Source organism: Emydura macquarii, unplaced genomic scaffold (assembly GCF_026122565.2).
Source record: "Emydura macquarii macquarii isolate MOO-44397 ecotype Brisbane River unplaced genomic scaffold, CSIRO-AGI_Emac_v2 contig_456, whole genome shotgun sequence".
In the NCBI taxonomy this organism is placed as follows: Eukaryota; Metazoa; Chordata; order Testudines; family Chelidae; genus Emydura; species Emydura macquarii.
Genome location: NW_027130593.1, coordinates 1 through 18,533, shown reverse-complemented (window position 1 = coordinate 18,533; position 18,533 = coordinate 1). Strand labels below are relative to the sequence as shown.

Here is an 18,533-nt window from a genome sequence, read left to right as displayed (position 1 = left end):
GGATGACCATTTGTAATAGTATTGATATCAATACTGTAAGATTGCAAGGGCTCTTATAAGATATGCCACGTAAGGTAACAGCAGAGAAGTTATAACTTGCTAAGTATGGTAATATTGTGTGTGTGTGTGTGTGTGTGTGTGTGTGTGTGTGTGTGTGTGTGAGTGTGTGTGTGTGTGTGTGAGAGAGAGAGAGAGATCAATGTGTGACACAAACTGGGGCTGTGTTTCTGGGTCCCCTGTAACGGCCCCGCAAAGAATCTCCACCAGCACGAACACAACCTGCCGCCGCTCGGAAGAACACTGGACTCCAGGGAGAGCAAGGCTGGGTTTTATTGCAGATTGCTTTACAAAAGATTCTCGAAATGATAAAGGCAGAAGCTGGTTTCCAAAGCAGTATAAAAAGAGTTATTAGTATCCAGCAACCCCCCATTACAACCTCAATTTACAGCTTAAGGGACAGGATCAATGGACAACAAAAGCCTCGATCACCATAACAATTAACGCTGGTCGCCAAGCAAGGCAGCGCTTAGGTCAGGACTTCAGCGGTTGGCCAGGGTCCAAGGTCTGGACGTGAGGCCGGGTGAGGATGGACTGTTCTCCAATCTGGATGGTGGACATCAAACACCGGCAGCTCCTTTCAGGAGATTTCAACTATCTTGGGACAAAAACTCCTCCGCTCACCTGCTAGCGCCAAGGTATTGGCCGTGTCTGAACTAGAAAACAGGCCTCTTCCGTGTGGGCTGCAAGCCGATCCAAACCCAGAGGGAGCAGTCTGGTGCCACACATGGACGCTGAACCTCATAAACTATGCACAGGATTTCAGATGAGTGGCTCGGTATGAATAATAACTAAATTAGCTGCTGATGCCGGAGATGCTTGAGAAGTCATCCTGCCCCGCTATGCTCGGTTTCTGGATTGAAAAGTTCAGTCACTTCCTAGCCAAGGAATATTCCCCCCTCTCTTTCTGCAGTTTAAATGATTTGCTAAATATATCACGACACTGTGTGCTTACTGCTCTCTGCAGCTTTGAGACTTCCATCTGGCCTCCTTGTTTGCTAGGAAACATCGGCATTTTATCTCACAACACATTCAGGGAACGACCCGCCCCAAATCACAACTTAGTGCTAAAACCCCTTGCCCAGACAGTTGCATTCAGATGCAAGTGCAAAAAAGGCAGTTATCTGCCTGGATGTGGCTCGCTCAGCCTGGACTACTGCACCTTTTCCCACTGGCCAGCTTGCAGACAAACACCCAGAGGCAAAACTGAGCCTGTCAGAGTGCAGCTGCACCGAGTATGAAACTGACAGGACCCAAACCAACGCACAAGGAGCAAGACACTCCAATGAAGCAGGAAGTTGGAGGCTGAAATCTTCCAAGGACAAACTCAGAGTTTCGAAATCCTCTGCAGCAAAGCCTTGTCGTGAACATCCTCCAGCCACTCGATGAGGATCTTATTCAGAGCAGCTGGCCTGGAAAAGAAAGCACACCCCATGAAGTTGTGTAGCTGGGACTGCTCCTTCCTGTGCTTTCTCCAGCCTAGCTTTCAGATCCCAAAGACTTAGGCTACGGCACAATCTCCCCTGGAAATGGAGGAAGCCTAACAGATCTCGCAGCTGTCCGGGTTTGCTGTTGGGAACTGTATCTTATGTCCCACGGAAAGTGTAGAAGAAAATGCTACATTTTATTAACAACTGGCGGTAACGAGGTGAAATTAACATGGGGGAAATGCAGGCTGCCAGTTAGAACAGGCTGCAAATTTGACCCAAAATGCCTTTTTGACTAATTAGAACGTTAATTATTTTGTTGTTATAATTTTTCAATCAAAACATCGTACCAAGTCCCACCCCCGGCTCAAAGCAGGACCAACTCCGACTAAATCATCCCAGCCAGGGCTTTGTCAAGCCAAAGCTTAAAAATCTCTAAAGATGGAGATTCTACCACCTCCCTAGGTAACCCATTCCAGTGCTTCACCACCCTCCTAGGGCAAAACTTTTTCCTAATATCCAACCTAGATCTCCCCCCTGCAACTTGAGACCATTGCTCCTTGTTCTGTCATCTGCCACCACTGAGAACAGCCTAGCTCCATCCTCCCTGGAACCCCCTTTCAGGTAGTTAAAGGCTGCTATCAAATCCCCCCTCATTCTTCTCTTCTGCAGACTAAACAAGCCTAGCTCCCTCAGCCTCTCCTCAGAAGTCTTGTGCTCCAGCCCCCTCATCATTTTCATTGCCCTCCACTGGATTCTCTCTCCAATTTTTCCACATCCTTCCTATAGTGGGGGCTCAAAACTGGACACAATACTCCAGATGTGGCCTCCCCAGTGCCAAATAGAGGGGAATAATCACTTCCCGCGATCTGCTCGCAATGCTCCTCCTAATGCAGCCCAATATGCTATTAGCCTTTTTGGCAAGCAGGGCACACTGCTGACTCATATCCAGCTTCTTATCCACTGTAACCCCCAGGTTCTTTTCTGCAGAACTGCTGCCTAGCTCGTTGGTCCCCAGTCTATAGCTGTGCATGGGATTCTTCTGTCCCAAGTGCAGGACTCTGCACTTGTCCTTGTTGAACCTCATCAGATTTCTTTTGACCCAATCCTCCAATTTGTCTAGGTCACTCTGTATCCGATCCCCCCCTCCATCGTATTTACCACTTCAGAGGAAGTGTTAAAAGCCACTAATCCACCTAGCTAATTATACAAGGCTTCATCCTTTGCGATGGGGGGATAATCCTCAGTGATCTATGCAGGCGAATCCGTTCACGGATGATAGCACGAGAGCTGACTGCCCTTACTAGCTTTGCTTTCAGCACTACAAGTGTTCTCGGTCATCATCAAAGCCAGCCAGCCGCGGCGCGCCCCGACTCCCTCGCCACGCCTATTTACACTGGTCCAAAGCTCGCTCCGTGCACCCAGGGCACTGGAGCAAGAGCCGGTTCGAAGCACCGATGACATTCAGGACCCCAGCGGTTGTTGAAGACGGGACTTTAAAAGCTAGCAATTCCTCGCCCCTCCCCGCCGTCCATACGGTACCTTTCCATCTGAGTCCAGTGTCCACACTCTTCAATGTGCCTCCGGCTCAGCTGGGGAATCTGGAAGGAAACGGACAGGAACAAAGACCCTGTTTCACGCCCCAGATGCTGCCACGCTCCCCAAGGGTACAGAGGCTTTTAGAAAAGATTGCAACTTAGGACCTGCCCCATCAGATCAGACCCACCCAGCCTGGCCCCAGGACACCAGTGGTGGCCAATTCCTGATGCGTGAGAGGAAGATCAACTCCCAGCCCTAGTGGACGTGGCCAGGTGTGTGCTGCTTTTCCCGGGTAGGAGAGAGTTCTGCCCTGCCCCCTGCGCATGGCCTGACGCAGGAGATGTGATCGCCCTTCTCGACTTCTCGGCATGCGCCGCTCGTGGGAGTTAAGCACTCGTTATTAAAGGCAGCTGCAGGCTTTGCTTCGAGGACGTCCTGCTACTGTCAGCTCTGCACAGCTGCTTCACCTGTGACGTATGATCCAGTACGAGGGATGCATGGAACTGGGATGGAGTCCTAGGGAACGGACGTATCCCCCTGGCTGTGCTGGGTAACGGCGTGGGGCAGTGTCTTATCAGGGTGGCTAACACCCATCACTTACCCACTCCTCCATGCCTTTACTCAGTTTAGGATGGAGAACAGCGTCCTTCCCAGCGGTAACCATCAAAGCTGGGACCAGGATCTGCGGGGGACAGAGACAGGGCTAGGAAAGGAGATGCCCCCATAGCAAATCTTCCACTCTTTAAACAATCTCCGTCCCCAGCTTGGCAGCGATCAATCGCCGTTCCCAGCAGTGCCGCGTGCAGCAGGCTCACATAGCATCCAGGGGAGTGGGCTGAGCGGGGGCTGTGTGGACAAGAAGGGCGGCTACGTGGCAGCTTCCTTGTTCACTGTATGGACAGCTGCACCACCTTAGATGCCCAGATCTGCGAGGACGGGGTCGGGAACACGGCTAGGAAGAGTGGATTGCTCTCAGACCACAGCCCCGAGCAACAGGCAGGGACAGGAGTTGGGCATCCCGGGGGCTGCCTCGGGCAGCAAGCAGGGTGTGCGGAGAAGTGGCAGGTCCGCTGACTGGCTGTCCGCCTCCCTGACTCCTCCCCACCGCCCCCAAGGTAACGATGCACTGCCAAAGGCCACACGCAACGGTGCACATGAAACTCCTGAAGAAGGGGAGCCCCAGAGCCTGTTGCAGCTGCTCCGCGGCAGGTAACCACACTTGAATTTCAACCCCAGTTAATCCAGTGCATGGAGAGCTACAGGCTCCAGCCCCTACGTGTTGGGACCTCAGCAGGCATCTCTGCTCTGCTGTACAGGAGATCACCCTCCCGGAGGCGCACAGGCACTCGGGTTACTCTAGAGAGGAACCCTGCAGAACTACCCCAGTTAGGACAATTTCTGCCCGTCCAAGTACTGTGGTCGTTCCAGACGTAGCCCCAGCGAACAGACCGCATAGAGCAATTCTGCCATGGCCCAAAGCAATCATTCCTAGATCTGAGACCACGATGACCATCTAGCCTGGCCTCCTGCGTAAGCGGCCCCGAGAAAACAGCTGGACGGATGGAATAGGTGGGATCTAATGAGCTTTTCCTGTCCCTCTTCTCTGAATTCTCCAGGGTAACTGCTAACGCAGAGAGAGCAGGGCAGGAATGGTGCAAGCGGGACCAGAACCCTAGAGAGACGTGCCCGTCACACACTGCCCTGGGGGCGAGGGAGAACGGACACAACATGGCCACTGTCTGCTATAAATCACGAGTGAGTCACTCAATACCCCAGCTCAGCGGCAGGGCAGGAAGAGTCCTTGGCTGGAGGCTGCCCACTGGCCCAAGAGTTCTCGTTTGTGTTAATTGAGACTGAAAATGAAGTGAGGTCACGGAGCCAAAGAATGTCTGAGCCTCAGTCCCTGCTCCAGCCAGCTGGGTAACTGGTCAGTGCCCATTGCGAAGGCAGCATTGCTGAGTGGTTAGCGTATAAGGACTTCTGCCTAGCCCATTGGTCTACTGAGACACCTTGCTCATGCCACCTCAGTACTCTGTGCCTCAGTTTCCCCAGCTCTGTAAAGCCCCTTGATCTCAGGAGGAAAAGGGCTACGCGGGGGCAGATTCCCGGTCTTCCGAGCACAGCGGCGCCTGCCCCCACGTTCCGGTGTGGGGAATAAGTGAAAGCAGGAAGGGCAGGACACCGCCGGCACCGCGGCAGGGCACTCTGGGAACTGCTGAGAGCAAGTCTAGGGCTGTTCAAATCCTGCTGGGCGGGGGGAAGGGCCAGATGTTTAAAAAGCATTTTGGTGGCTCCCCCCATGAGAAGCAGGCATGGAAACACCTTGACAGATCTGTCCTCTGGAAGAGGGATCTGCACCACAGAAGACAAGAGCTGACGTAGACCCACGGGATCACCCCGTCCTGCTCCTGGCCGGCAGAGGATCGCTGACGCCAGGTGTTTTTGTCCACAGCCCCCTACTCCCGCCCCGGGGAAGCTTTTCCTTTCACAGGTGCAAAGGCGGCCCTGCGGGACCAGGTACAACGGCGTCCCAGGTGCGCCTGGGGGCTGAGAAGGAAGAAGCTGCCCATTCACGTCGTGGGGCGTACTGAAGGAGGATGGGGGGAGGGGGGTAGGTCTCAATCCCAACTGCTGGGGATTCCCTAAGTGGGGACGACCCCCAGCCCCACAAGGTCCCCAGGCCAGGCTCCCACATGGGGGGGGGTGCCACAAAAGGGCACCCTGCCCTTCGCCCACACTTCCCCTGGCACAGGATCAAGGGAACACAGCCATTCCAGACGCCGGATCACGACGCGCCCGCCAGCCTCTTTTCGTGTTAGAGGGAGGACAGCTGAGCCCTGCCCGTTACCAAGCTGGCACCACTGGCTGCTCTCGGCCTGTTCCCCCATGTCCGTGCGCCCCCGGCTTCGGGATGGAGAAGGCTAGCCCAGCTCCTACCCAAGGCCAGCAACAGCCGGCAAGGGACAGCGGGGCTAGGATCCGCTCTGACCTTCTTGTTTTTTGCAGAGAGGTTCCACTGCCAGTTGGCTCGCATGTTCCGGTACCAGTTCAACGGTCTCCTAAGGGAGAGAATCAGAGAATCCTAGAAGATGAGGGGTGGCAGGGAGCTCAGGAGGTATCTAGTCCAACCCCCTGCTCAAAGCAGGACTAACCTCAGCTATATCATCCCAGCCAGGGCTTTGTCAAACTGCAGCTTAAAAACCTCTAAAGATGGAGATTCCACCACCTCCCTAGGTAACCCATTCCAGTGCTTCACCACCTTCCTAGTGAAAAACATTTTCCTAATATCCAACCTAGACCTCCCCAACTGCAACTTGAGACCGTTGCTCCTTGTTCTGTCATCTGCCACCACTGAGAACAGCCTAGCCCCATCCTCCCTGGAACCCCCTTTCAGATAGTTAAAGGCTGCTATCAAATCCCCCCTCATTCTTCTCTTCTGCAGACTAAACAAGCCTAGTTCCCTCAGCCTCTCCTCATAAGTCTTGTGCTCCAGCCCCCTCATCATTTTTGTTGCCCTCCGCTGGACTCTCTCTAACTTCTCCACGTCCTTGTTATAGTGGGGGGCCCAAAACTGGACACAATACTCCAAATGTGGCCTTGCCAGTACTGAATAGAGTGGAAAGTGGGGAGGGAATTAAATCTTCACTCGGGATCGCTGAGAAGTTCTGTGGGGCTGCATTCCCTGGGGAGGCACAGCTGAACCGGGGGCCAAGGGTTTGGCTGATCTGGGATTTCCTTGCCATCCCTGGGCCGGCCCCCAGCCCTCTTAGCTGCACTTTCTACGGTCGTTGATCGTGGGATCGAGCTGGGAACAGGGGCTAGCCCCCAGCCGGGCACGCCTGCCTCCAGCAGTGGGGAGATTTGCAAGAGCCCCAGGCCCGTCGGGGAGTGGCTGGTTCACAAATGAAACAGCCGCGGGCCTTGGAACAACTTCCCTGGCAATATCCCAGTCAGAGCCTCCATCGCCTCCCCCTCCCCAGCGCCGCAGGCTCTCGCTTGTTCTCTACGTTAGCTTTTACCTGAAGCCAGACGTTTTGTACCGCTGGATGAAGTACTGGAGATCCGCTCCCGCTAGGATCTGGCTCGGAGGTGGGTCGTCCGGCATGCCAACCAGCAGCCCGCCTGCAGAGAGAGCAGAGGGGAGGGGAGAACATCTGTTGCCAACGCCGCGGAAGAGATGGGCTGTGCACGGCCCCAAGTGCGCGGCTCCAGCAAACAGCAAAGGGTTGCAAAGTGCCTCCGGAGATGCCCCGCGCCCACCCTCTACCCAGCCTGAGTTTGAAAGCTGAGTGACACGCCACGAATGGGATTCAGGCCAATGAGGGGGGAGCCTTGTGGTGATGGGGGGGGTGGGGGGACAAGGGGAATGGGGTGCGAGTTTCCTGCCAGCCCAGGAGTTCGGGCTCCCAACCCGACATTTCAGCTGCTAAATGAGCCGCCTCCTTTCCCAAGGCGCTTGGCAGCTGCAGCTCCCGCTGAAGGCTGAGCGTGCTCAGTGCCGGTGACGGGAACGCCGCTTATTTAGGCGCTTCGACGTGGATTTAGGTGCCTCGACTTCATGCACCAGAGCCTGAGGTGCTTGGCCCACCGGCCGCAGGGGCGCACAGGCCCATCGGTGCTAACTGGCAAAGGGTTCTCTGTTCTGCAACAGCAACTCCGCAGAGGCCTGACAAACTCACTGCAGCTAGCACACCACTGTCATGGTATTTATCGGTACCGGGGGGGGTCACACCAGTCTCCCCCGCAGCCGGGGCGTGGCCAGAGGAGAACACGGTCCTGGTAGCGCTCCCGGCGTGATGTTAAACGCATCGTTAAACTGGCCCCAAAGGCTGGGCCGAGGCTCCATGGCGCTGCGAGTCTGGGTTGTTTCGGCGAGAGACTCATTGATTTCAGTTCCGCTCACGTGGCTGGAGAACAGCTTCCAGCTGAACCCAGAGACGATCCTCAAACTGAAACCCACACGGAGGCTCGCGCTAGGTCGGCTTTGAAGCCGACTTCAAGGCCCACCCAGGCATCTTTCTCCTGCAGACCAACTCTCGGGGCCCGGAGAAGTAACCCGGGACCCTGTGCTCAGGCCGACCCTGCATCTCTGCTGGCGGTTGTTGCAGGAGTCCGTGTCCCGGATCGGGGTCCTTGCCCCCACGGGGCGATGCCCAACGCAAGCGTGTCCCTGCTGCTATTCTAGTGCCCCTGCGCCGGGCGCGGCAGTGGTGATTTTACTACCAAGCAGTGCATCAGGGGATTTTCAAGGAAGGGAAGAAACCAAAGGAGAGAGAGAGGAGTTGTAAACAGACAGACGCCCGCCGGGCTCTCGTTAAGATTCAGCTGCTCCGCTCCATCCCGCTGGCCTGGCCGAGGGGTGCCTGCGGCTGCCCAGCTTGTAATTAAAGGGGCAGCTTCAAAGGCGTTTCTCAGACTTGCTAACGGATTTCAGCACCCCCCCCCCCTCCTGGTTTATGATTTCCCCCCAGCAGCTTGCAAAGAAGAGCTATTTCTTTCTTCACCTCAGCCTCTCTCCTCCCAGAAGGCACCAGGTCGGTTTGTTATTGGGGGGAAATGGGGTGATCAATCTGAGAGGACCCCTCCCTTTCCACCTAGCCCGTTTCATACCCTTACCTCGCTCCTGGACGCTGGTGGTGAGCAGAGCAGGGAGCTGGTCCTGCAAGGGAAGTGCCTCTAATTAATGGGACGTCATTAACTCCCCGCAGAAATGCCAGGGAAACAATTCCGCGGCTGCAGGGGTTGATCTGTGGGGCTGGATTAAAAGAGCTGTGTGCACACAGCTAGGCTGAGCAGTAACTAAAGTGTGAGGGTCCAGGGGAGGGCGCTTGGGGGCACGCGCACAGCCCATAAATAGAAGAAGCGTGGAAGAGGAAGGATTCAGGGGGACCCAAGGGGGTAGCGAGCAATGGGGAGAAATTCACAGAAGGAAGGAAGGTCGGGACAAGCTCCGGGACAGCGAGAGGGATCTGCCTGGGGAACAGACTCCCTGGGGAGGGGTGCGCACTGCCCCTAGGAAATGTGCTGTAGGGAACAATCCTGCCTTCAGACTCTGCCCCACAGGCTGTTCCCATCTCTGCTTCCAGCGGTTCTCTGGGCCAGGTTGTGATTCTCAGGCGGGCACAGGAGGCAGGCTGGGAGCGGGTGGGCCCACAGGGAGGATTCTGGACAGCTCCGGCCCTGGCAGGCTGACATTAAATGTGGGGCCCTGTCCAGCTTCTCAGGGGATTTCAAACAGGCCGGCATCTTTCACCGGCATGAAATTTACTAAAGATTCCCCCCCACCCCTTTAACAACTCAATGCCTTTTCACAGTGATTCCATCCCTGTTTCTGCCCCACACAGAGGCCAGGTTCTGCACACATGCAGGCTTCTTCCTCGTGAAAGCCCCCGGCTCCATCGCCTGCGAGGGCAGCCCCTGAAGAGGAAGCTGATGAGCCTGGGAACGTGGCCGGCCATTCAGGGAACGGATCCACCCTGACGACTCGGCGCTGCGGGGAAGCGGCCGGCCAGGCTGGAGAACGGTTCTCCAGAGCTCAGGATTGAGGTGCTTTTGTGGGCCACTGAGCCTCCGCCGTGCTCTGCTACCAAGCGCAGCCACAGAAGCGCCATGGGAAGGGGCCTGCGGGGGCGTTTCGAAGCCAGGAGCTGCCAGACCAGCGCAGCGCAGGGTTGGCTCCGAGCAATGGGGGCTGGTGGTCTTTGTCAGTGGGCTGCTTGGGTTTTCAGGACCTGGCCAGGGCCGTGCACAGTCCTATCCAAGGCTTTGCTTGCCTGCCTGGCTCAGAGCTGGCAGACGCTAACACCGCAGAGACTAACCCAGCCAGGCCCAGCCAAGACGCGCTGCTGGGTTTGGGGCGAAGGAGACTCCCAGTAACTCGCCGGCTGCCCCCGCTCACCCCACGCTGCTGTTGGACCACAGTCCATCTCCACTGGGCCGGAAAACACGCGCCACTTCATTCCTCACCCTCCACGGCCCAGCGGCAGGCAGGAGAGTTGGACTCGATTCCCAGGCGTCTCTCACTCCCTGGAGCGTCAGGGGCTGGACTATTACACCATTTGTGCTGCAAAGGTCCCGGCAGCCAAGCCAAAGAGCAGCAACGATGGGCCGCACGCGCCTGCCTCCAGCATATGGCTCCCTCCACAGCACCCCCGGGATTGACGCCGGATACTAGGTAGATAGCGTCATTCCTGAGTTATCGATGGCGGGGGGCAAAGTGCAGTCAGGCAACCCGCCCAAGGCTCCCAGGTGGGTGAGCAGCTCAGCCGGGATTAAAACACCTTAACTACGAATCTTCTGCCTTCCAGACGTCGAGTTTGTTTAAACAACAAAGCTCTAGTCAGGGTTTTGGGTCTGAAGCTGCTGAGAAATATTCACTGCCTCCGTTCTAGGTTAATGACGTGATTTGTATTGACGTGCTCGGAGAAAGAGACTGAGACCCGATATAACCCTTGGAGAGTGCTCAGGTTGGGACACAGGCCCCCTGCACCAAGTCTACCCCCAGCCACAACAGAACATGAAACGGACGTAAACCAACACATTGCTGCCTGTCTGCGTCTGCCAACAGCCCAAAACGCTGTCTGCAAGAGAGGTGGGAACAAACCCTCGTTCATCTCAAGGGAGGCTGTTAACTCTGAAACCTACTGATGTTATAACTGCCTACATTGGTCTCCAAACATCCAGCGGGTCCATCACCGTTGGATAGAGTGGCAGATATTGGGGTAAGGGGCTGCTACAGTGAGCAATGGGGAGCTCACTAAAGTTTCAAGTCCCTGTCTGTGGGGTGAGGAGGCAGGGGCAAGAGGTAAGGGGGATGTTGAGTAACGACAACGGTGCCAAAACTTCCGACTGAGCCTTGATGCCGACCCCACCCAGCCCCCAAATTTCCAACCAGGCCTCAGAGGAGAGAGATGGGAGCAGCGTTAACCTTGGGGATGTTCATCTGCAGGGTTATAAGGCTCCCTGGCTGCAAATACAGCAGCTGTTTGGGTTCAGGACTGGATCTTCAGCCTCCGCTCCCCCGCCTCCAGACCCCAGCGATGCTGCAAAGACCACACATGGCACCCGCTGCCCAGCCGCACGCCCCACCCTACCTCCTTCCAGATGGATCGGATCATGGTACTGAACGTCCTGCTCAGGTCCTTCTCCAGCTCAGCCTCTGCCACACCCTGGAAGAGACACAGCAAGCGCCGCTTTCAATGGCTCTCTCCATGGACGACCCGGAGCCCGGCGGGCAGCTCAGGGTGAAGAAGCCTGCAGGGGAGAACGGCGCCGGTTTCCCAGGAGTGGGGCCTTTCGCTCACTCACAGCGCAGTGAGGATGGTGACTTTTCAAAAGGCAGCGAAGTGCTACATTAGGAGAACCCGGCTCGCTGTGGTCAGGGGACCAGAGTCCTCAGGACCTATGGACCCTTTGGTCTCTGGTGGCCCCAACGGCCGTTCAGCGAGCTACGTGAAATGGGCGCATGGCACAGTGCAGCACGGGCAGAGGCAGCACAACGTCCCCCCCACCTCCCCAGGGACCTCCAGCTCTCCCACAACCGTTCTCACCCCGCCCCAGGGCACCAGGCGACACACCCGCTTCACAGGGAGGTACACTGAGAACGAACGGGGAGAGAAGTGAAGTCACGCGGCAGACATGGGGCAAAGCTGGAAACAGAACCCAGGAGTCCGGGCGCAGCGTCCTCAGCTTGGCCCACGGGAGGAGAATCAATGGCAAAGGTGCCGGATGTGACCGTGGTGTCGTGACACACACATCCGTCCCTAAGGAGCGGCTCGAGACCCACCCAACTCATTTAACGTAGGGGCTGCCGAGCAGACATCAGACGTGAGAACGCCGGGTCACCGGCACAGCGAGCTGCAATCCGGCTGGTGACTTAAAGCATGAAAAGCTCCGACAACACCTTCCCACGCCCCTTCCCACCGCCAACACAGGCAGGGTCTGAACTGGCAACCTAAAGGCGCGAGGCTCTGACACATTTAAAGACACTTTATCTTAAAATCCCGCAGACGCCGCTCAATAATCTTGGGCACCGGCTTTCTGTGCTGGCAATCTGCTGACTAGCCCGAGCTGTCGGCTGGGACTAATCTAACAACCCTGTTTGCGTTTCAGTTCTGCTTTCGCTCTCACGAGCGGTCAGTTAAAATGAAGCCCCCGTTAGAAGAAGAATTCACTGAGAAAAGCCAAATGCTCTCCAAAGAAGGGGAAAGGTTCACAAGCCTTGGGGCTGGGTGAGTTTTTTTGTGTGCAGGTTCCCCACAGCTCCATCAGTGCCGACGATGTATCGTGCCGGCGGGCATGTCTCTTGTGTACCAAGGCCAGTCTGGAGACTCGCACGTGCAGTGAGAACAGGGGAAGAGAGGGTTAAACACAATGCGGGGTTCTGGCCTGTCCTGCAGGGACAATCTGTGATGGGGGTGGGGAGGAAGGGACTGGAGGTGTAAGCAATGCCTGGGGAAAAGACTAGAAATTTGCTTTTCATATAAAATGATAGCCAATTTAAAACAAGCAGAGAGAGAGAGAAAGCCACATGTGCAGACACACACCCCAGATTTCTGAGCATATTGTGCAGACCCAAGAGGCTCAGGCAGATCCTTGCAAACACTTGATGCTCAGAAAGGTTAGAGTGCCTGCTTGTTCTAGGAGCTGTTCCTGGACAGAGGAGCGAGCTGTAACGATGAAGGTGCCTCTTGAATTATCAAGGCAGAGGATGCCTGACGCAGCTCACACAGCCAGGTATTGAATGCGCGGTTGTGCCTGTGGTTAAAGGCTGTCTCATTCAGCCATGCTGCCCTCCTGGGATTTTTAGGAATAGACCGTTCACTGCTGCATTGCCAGCAGATCGAGGGCAGTGATCATTCCCTCTATTCGGCACTGGGGAGGCCACATCTGGAGTATTGTGTCCGGATTTGGGCCCCCCACTACAGGAAGGACGTGAATAAATTGGAGAGACTCCAGCGGAGGGCAACAAAAATGATGAGGGGCCTGGAGCACATGACTTGTGAGGAGAGGCTGAGAGAACTGGGCTTGTTTAGTCTGCAGAAGAGAAGAATGAGGGGGGATTTGATAGCAGCCTTTAACTACCTGAAGGGGGTTCCAGGGAGGATGCAGCTAGGCTGTTCTCAGTGGTGGCAGATGACAGAACAAGGAGCAATGGTCTCAAGTTGCAGTTGGGGAGGTGTAGGTTGGACATTAGGAAGAAGTTTTTCCCTAGGAGGGTGGTGAAGCACTGGAATGGGTTACCTAGGGAGGTGGTGGAATCTCCGTCCTCAGAGGTTTTTAAGGCCTGGCTTGACAAAGGCCTGGCTGGGATGATTTAGTCGGGGTTGGTCCTGCTTTGAGCAGGAGGTTGGACTAGATCCTCCCGAGGTCCCTGCCAACCCTAATATTCTATGACTTACCAGCTGGTCATCGCTGGAGTGTCAAGGTAGCTATAGTTGGAGAGTGGCCGAATGAAGACAATCCCACCGTGCCCTTTGCTGAACCCACTTTGGATTTGCTTCTTGGCAGCTTTGAAACTTTCAATGCTTTGGCTGTGCTTGAGACGACCAACTGGAGCCTTCCCCAGCTCTAGCCCCTACCAGTGACCTTTGCCTATGGCCACAGCACGTGCCCATTAGCGTGGCATAGGTCCACGCGTGGTAACCTGTTACCTGGCAGCTCTGTGTTCTTGGGGGAACCAGGGCGCAAAACCCCGACTCTCTCTGGCTCACATGAAACCCCCCCACAGCAGAGTTACCTATTGATGCACGAATATCACAGCTCTGGCAGGCAGGAGACTAGAACCCATGGACCACATTTACACCATGGGTGCGTACTCACCGGCTCCTGGAAATAGAGCTGATAGTCAAACACCGGATGGGCTTTGATCATCTCCATGACATCCACGTCGGGGTTGGCAGGTTTGTAGGGCGTGTTCAGGCCAGCCACCGCCCTAGGAGACCAGCAGCAGGAAGCAGAGAGTGAGAGACCAAGACAGACCCAGTTTACAACCGAAAAGCGAGACGCTCCCATTTAAACAGCGCACTCTGAATTCACATGCTGGCATCGGGCTGCACATGCACAGCCGCGTTTACGTGGGCCAGGAAGTCGCCCAGGAGCAGGCTTCAGAGAGAAGCGAGACACGGCCATTTCCAGGCCCTCCCTTTGGGTCTCCGGCCTGTGGAATTCCTTCCTTCGGAGAACTGCACCGTGAAGGAGGCTGGAGGAGGCAGAGGTCTGTCGGAGCCGTGGTTTCTGGGATGGGAGGGCAATGAGAGAAGCACATGGGGAGAGTGGGGCGGGGGAGACTGAGAACAGAACCCAGCACTCCTATTACTCCTGAGGCCCTGGGAGTAACATGTTGAGGAGGAGATCCTCAGCGGGCATAAGTATCAGTCATAACCATATTGATCCAAACAGAACAACAGCCATTTCCACCGTCTAAGACTCCCCAAGACCCAGAGCATTCTCCCGCGGTGCAGCATCGCTGGTCAATGGCCCAATGAAAGAGGTCACTGAATCCCCAGATCCCCTCGGTCCATATACTAAGGATCTAGCCACTGCCACCCCATTTCTGCAGGCTGGTCCCAGATCCAGCTTCAACGACTGGCCGAGTAATTCACCAGTAATTGACTCAGGCTCTAGGAACCCTGGCGACGTGTGTTAGGCTCTGATCTCTCGAGGTGGATGTAAGACGAGAGGTTGGTGCAGATCGGCAGGACAATGCGCAGAGGAAACGCCCTGGGCGGCTGCTCCGGCTGTGCTCGTTCAGTGGCTAAACAGAGAAACTGTCTGCAGGGCACCTGGTACCTGGCACCTGTCCCCAGCTCCAGCTGCGTTTAGTGCGGCTCTAGTCTGAAAAGCAACCTCAACAGGTCACATCTGGTACGCCCCAGTGACTCCATCAGCCACGCTCGGTCTGAGTGCAGAGGTTCTCTTCCAATAGCCGGCACTGGGAAGTCAAGCTAGGCTCAGAGTCATGCTGGGAACTTCCCTTCTCACACGGGACCACCGGTTACAAAGGTCCTGTGGGGAAAACTGGGTGCCTGGGCGACATGGGCAGCCCCAGGTCTTCACAAGTTGGTACAGCCGTAACTGATCAGAACCGTGCAGACGGCTGTAAAGCTTGTGAACGGGTCCAGTGAGGATGCCCAGAGAGGAAGAGAACCCAGCTCGCTCGCTCTGAGCGGTGCTGGCCCTGTAGGGCCAAGAGAGGAAGCAGTGAAAAAAACCAACAAAAAAAAAACCCAGCGAACTTTTGCCCCGAAAACGAGCAGTTCTGACTGACACACACAACGGGGAGCAGAGCTGGTGAATCAGCGAAGGCAACTTTGTACGCTGACATTTTTCCAAGCGGACCCTCACTTCTAACCAAATTTTGAGCAAATACATTTTTTTTTCAAGTGTTCAACTGGTGACTGCGCTGATCATTTACATGGTCAGGGGTAGGAAGAAATCTTCTGGTCACATTAGCCGGAATCGGGAGCATTTTCTCAGCGTTTTCTTCCAAAAGTCATCTCATTTCAGGACAGACTAAAAAACCCAACTAAGTCCAAAAGCTCCGCACACGGTATCCCCCCCCATTGAGGTTAAATGACAGGCGAGAGATCCAAGGGTGACTTACCTCACTCGCTCGGGGTAGAAGAGGGACATGTTCCACACCACGCTTCCACCCCAGTCATGGCCGATGAACGTTGCCTGGGAAATGCCCTAGAGAAGCACAGGAGAGGGAAGGCGTCACTGAGCGTGTCAATGGGCTAGTGGTGTCCGGGAGCAAATGTGGTTTCCAGGGCGGCGGGAGCACAAGAGGCTGTGGCCAGGGACACGGGAGGGCGACCCAGCACTCGCCAGCAGGCACAGAGACAGGGAGCCCTTTGGGAGCTCTCTCCCCACCACCCCAGTGAGCAGAGCGGGGCTCAGCTGCCACTGGGGTAACGTCTCTCCCCCCAGCCATTCAGTGTGCTCTGCGCCAGCCCAGGGGTCTGTGCTCCGGGGAGGGATGGGCCAGGGACTGGGGAGCTGGGCAACCTTCACTGTTCCCCAGCCCGGGGAGGATGGCGAAAGATACAGCCGCAGGATGGACGGCTGCCGTTTTTCCTCTCCCCGCCCCAGAGGGGAGGAGAGCGGAGGGTCACTGACAGTTTCTCCAGGAGAGCGAGGGAGAAGGGAATCTACTGCTCCAGGGAAAGCCGCCGTAGCTGCACCCGCGCTCAGTTCTATTTAGCCCCATCCCCACGGTGATCGCGGCCAGCAAAGACAGGACGCAGAGTTCTTGGTTTGCACGAGGCTCCCAAGCCAGCAGGCTGAGTAGCCCACACAGAGCGGAAAACCAGTCTGCTAGTGACCTCGTAAACCCCTGGGCACCCAGCCTGCTATCGCCAGGGACCATTTCCAGTCACGATGCCCCGGATGCCACACAGCCTGGGGGCCAGCGCAAGAACCAGAGCCACCCTCCCGCCAATCCACAAGCAGGCGGCCAATTGCAATTCAATTAGCTGCAGGCTGGAGTTCGCTGGGTCTTTTCCAAGGGCTCTCCTGACTCCAGCTGGCTGGCAAGTCTAAGGCCAAGGGCCAGATTAAAGGGGACAAGGAACGTGGTGTCAGCTGGTTCTGATGCTCTGACTCCCTTAGGCCTCCTGACAGCGGCGTACCAAGGCGTGAAGGAGCCGATCGATGTAACCTACAAAGGAGATGGGAGAAGGCGTTTCTCCAAGCAGTTCAGTGGCTGCTTTAACTCAAGCCGTCTCACGCCTCCCGTTAGCGGCTTTGCGTGGGTCTCTCGGCATGTGACTTACAAGAATTTAGCCTCCCTTCCATTTACATCAGGTGGCCCAGTTTGCAGCGGATATGTAAGCAGCCGTGTCCGTTACACGTAGGTAAACTGGGTAGAGATGGAAGGTCAGGCAAGAAAACTTGCAGCAGCAGAAACCAATTTAAACAGCGCAAACCCCTAGTGTAAACGCACTTAATCCAATTTAAACTGCTCTTCATCTTAGTTCTGTAAGGCCTGGTCTAGGCACTGAGCTGCACGGTCTAACTACAGGTGTGACTTTAAACTGATTTAGTTAAAGCCGTTCTAAAGGGGACATGGGCAACTCTTACTGGGGTTTGAGAGTGGCTTACTGCAGTTTAACCTGAATAGATTCCCAGCAGATTTGGACGAGGCAGGGGAATAGGTCGGGATAGCCTGTGTTCTATTCCCAGCTCTGCTACCGGTCTTGGCAACTCGCTTCCCTGTCACGTGCCTCAGTGTCTCCATCTCTATAATGGGGCTAGGGATACCGGCCTTCCTTTTGTAGAGCTACAGATGGGAAGCGCTATGTGAGAACAAAGCATGGCTGTTACCCACCACCTCTTAAAACAATGCCTTCACGGTGCCATGGCAGGCAATGCCGCGGCAGAAGGTCAGCGGGAAAGGGAACCTGGCTCCAAGGAGATGCCACTAAACTGCAAAGCAGCAGCCAGGCAGCTAGACGAGGAAAGTAATTTGTTCCAGTTTCGATTGGCCAGGCCCGGTGTTAACTTGAAAGGGCCATCGCCTGCCTTGAAGCAGCATCTGTTTGAACAAGATACAGCTCAACCCGCCGCGCTCCCGGATTAAACGTTATTTATTTGTGGGTCCTGATAGTCAGGTCAGGTCAGAACCTCCCCCCTTCGCACGTCTGCCTTGCTGCAGAACTGAGCTTCTTCAGAAGGGACAGAACCCACCTGGGGAGCTCAGCCGCCCGGCAGGGACGGGGAGAACACGACTGCCTTTCACAAAGAATACTTGGCTTTTCACCTAGAGCGCCTGCAGCACTTCACAAATACAAACACAGGCACCCGTATCCTAACATGGGAAACTGAGGCAGAGAGAGAAAGTGACTCACCCAAGATCCCACAATCAAGCAGTGGCAGAGGTGGAACAAGAACCCAGCCCACTAGCCATTGGACAACACTGCCTGCCTATTTAAAAGGAGGTTGGATGCAGAAATGAACATAGGCTGCCATTCTGCCCCCTCATCTCTGCTAGTCTTTAGGTTCTTGCATTGCCTCTACTCCCTTCCTATCTGAGCGCCTCACAATCTTCTATGCATTTCTCCTCACAACCCCTCCGGGAGGCAGGGCAAGGCCATAATCCCCGTAGTACAGATGGGAAACTGAGGCAGAGGGACAATGGCCCAGCACTATTTAGGTACCTTATGCCTATCGAAATCAATGGGAGTTAGGCCCAGATCCCCAAAAGGTATTTAGGCACCTAAGTGACTTGCCCAAGGTCACACAAGACATCTGTGGCAGAGCCCAGGACTTGAAACCAGGTCTCCCAAGTCCATGCCCTAACCATGCTGCTTCACGTCTGCTGGGATCCAGGGGCTGACGTGAAATGAACTGGGGGGATAAAGTCTAGCTCCCCGGAGAACAGACATACCAAAAATCACCGTCACAAGCGGCGCTTTACTAGCGATCTCCGCTGAGAGGTTACAACCGGAATGGGTCTTGGAGACAGACTGCCCCTCCCACCTCTCACGGGGCGGGGACCAGCAGGGCAGG

General features: G+C 55.6%; 1 protein-coding gene across 1 annotated transcript; it reads right to left on the bottom strand.

Annotated features, from left to right (window-relative positions):
• Nucleotides 1–311: 311 nt before the first annotated feature.
• Nucleotides 312–16,515, bottom strand: LOC137146684 (bifunctional epoxide hydrolase 2-like). Its single transcript, XM_067538171.1, has 9 exons — nt 15,628–16,515; nt 13,845–13,956; nt 11,117–11,191; nt 8,640–8,682; nt 7,043–7,145; nt 6,013–6,082; nt 3,625–3,705; nt 3,027–3,085; nt 312–1,469 (listed from the first exon to the last, which is right to left on the bottom strand). Exons 1-9 carry the CDS (start codon nt 15,654–15,656, stop codon nt 1,385–1,387), a joined length of 657 nt encoding a protein of 218 aa, XP_067394272.1. The 5' UTR covers nt 15,657–16,515; the 3' UTR covers nt 312–1,384.
• Between the last annotated feature and the right edge of the window lie 2,018 nt (nt 16,516–18,533).

Bases quoted from the DNA above. Each gene is read 5' to 3' on its own strand.
- LOC137146684 (XM_067538171.1), bottom strand. From the start codon at position 15,656: ATGTCCCTCTTCTACCCCGAGCGAGTGAG. The intron at 6,083-7,042 runs GTAAAAGCTAAC...TCTCTCCCTTAG, and splicing joins TACAAAACGTCTGGCTTCAG to GAGACCGTTGAACTGGTACC. The intron at 3,706-6,012 runs GTCAGAGCGGAT...TGTCCCCCGCAG, and splicing joins TCTCTGCAAAAAACAAGAAG to ATCCTGGTCCCAGCTTTGAT.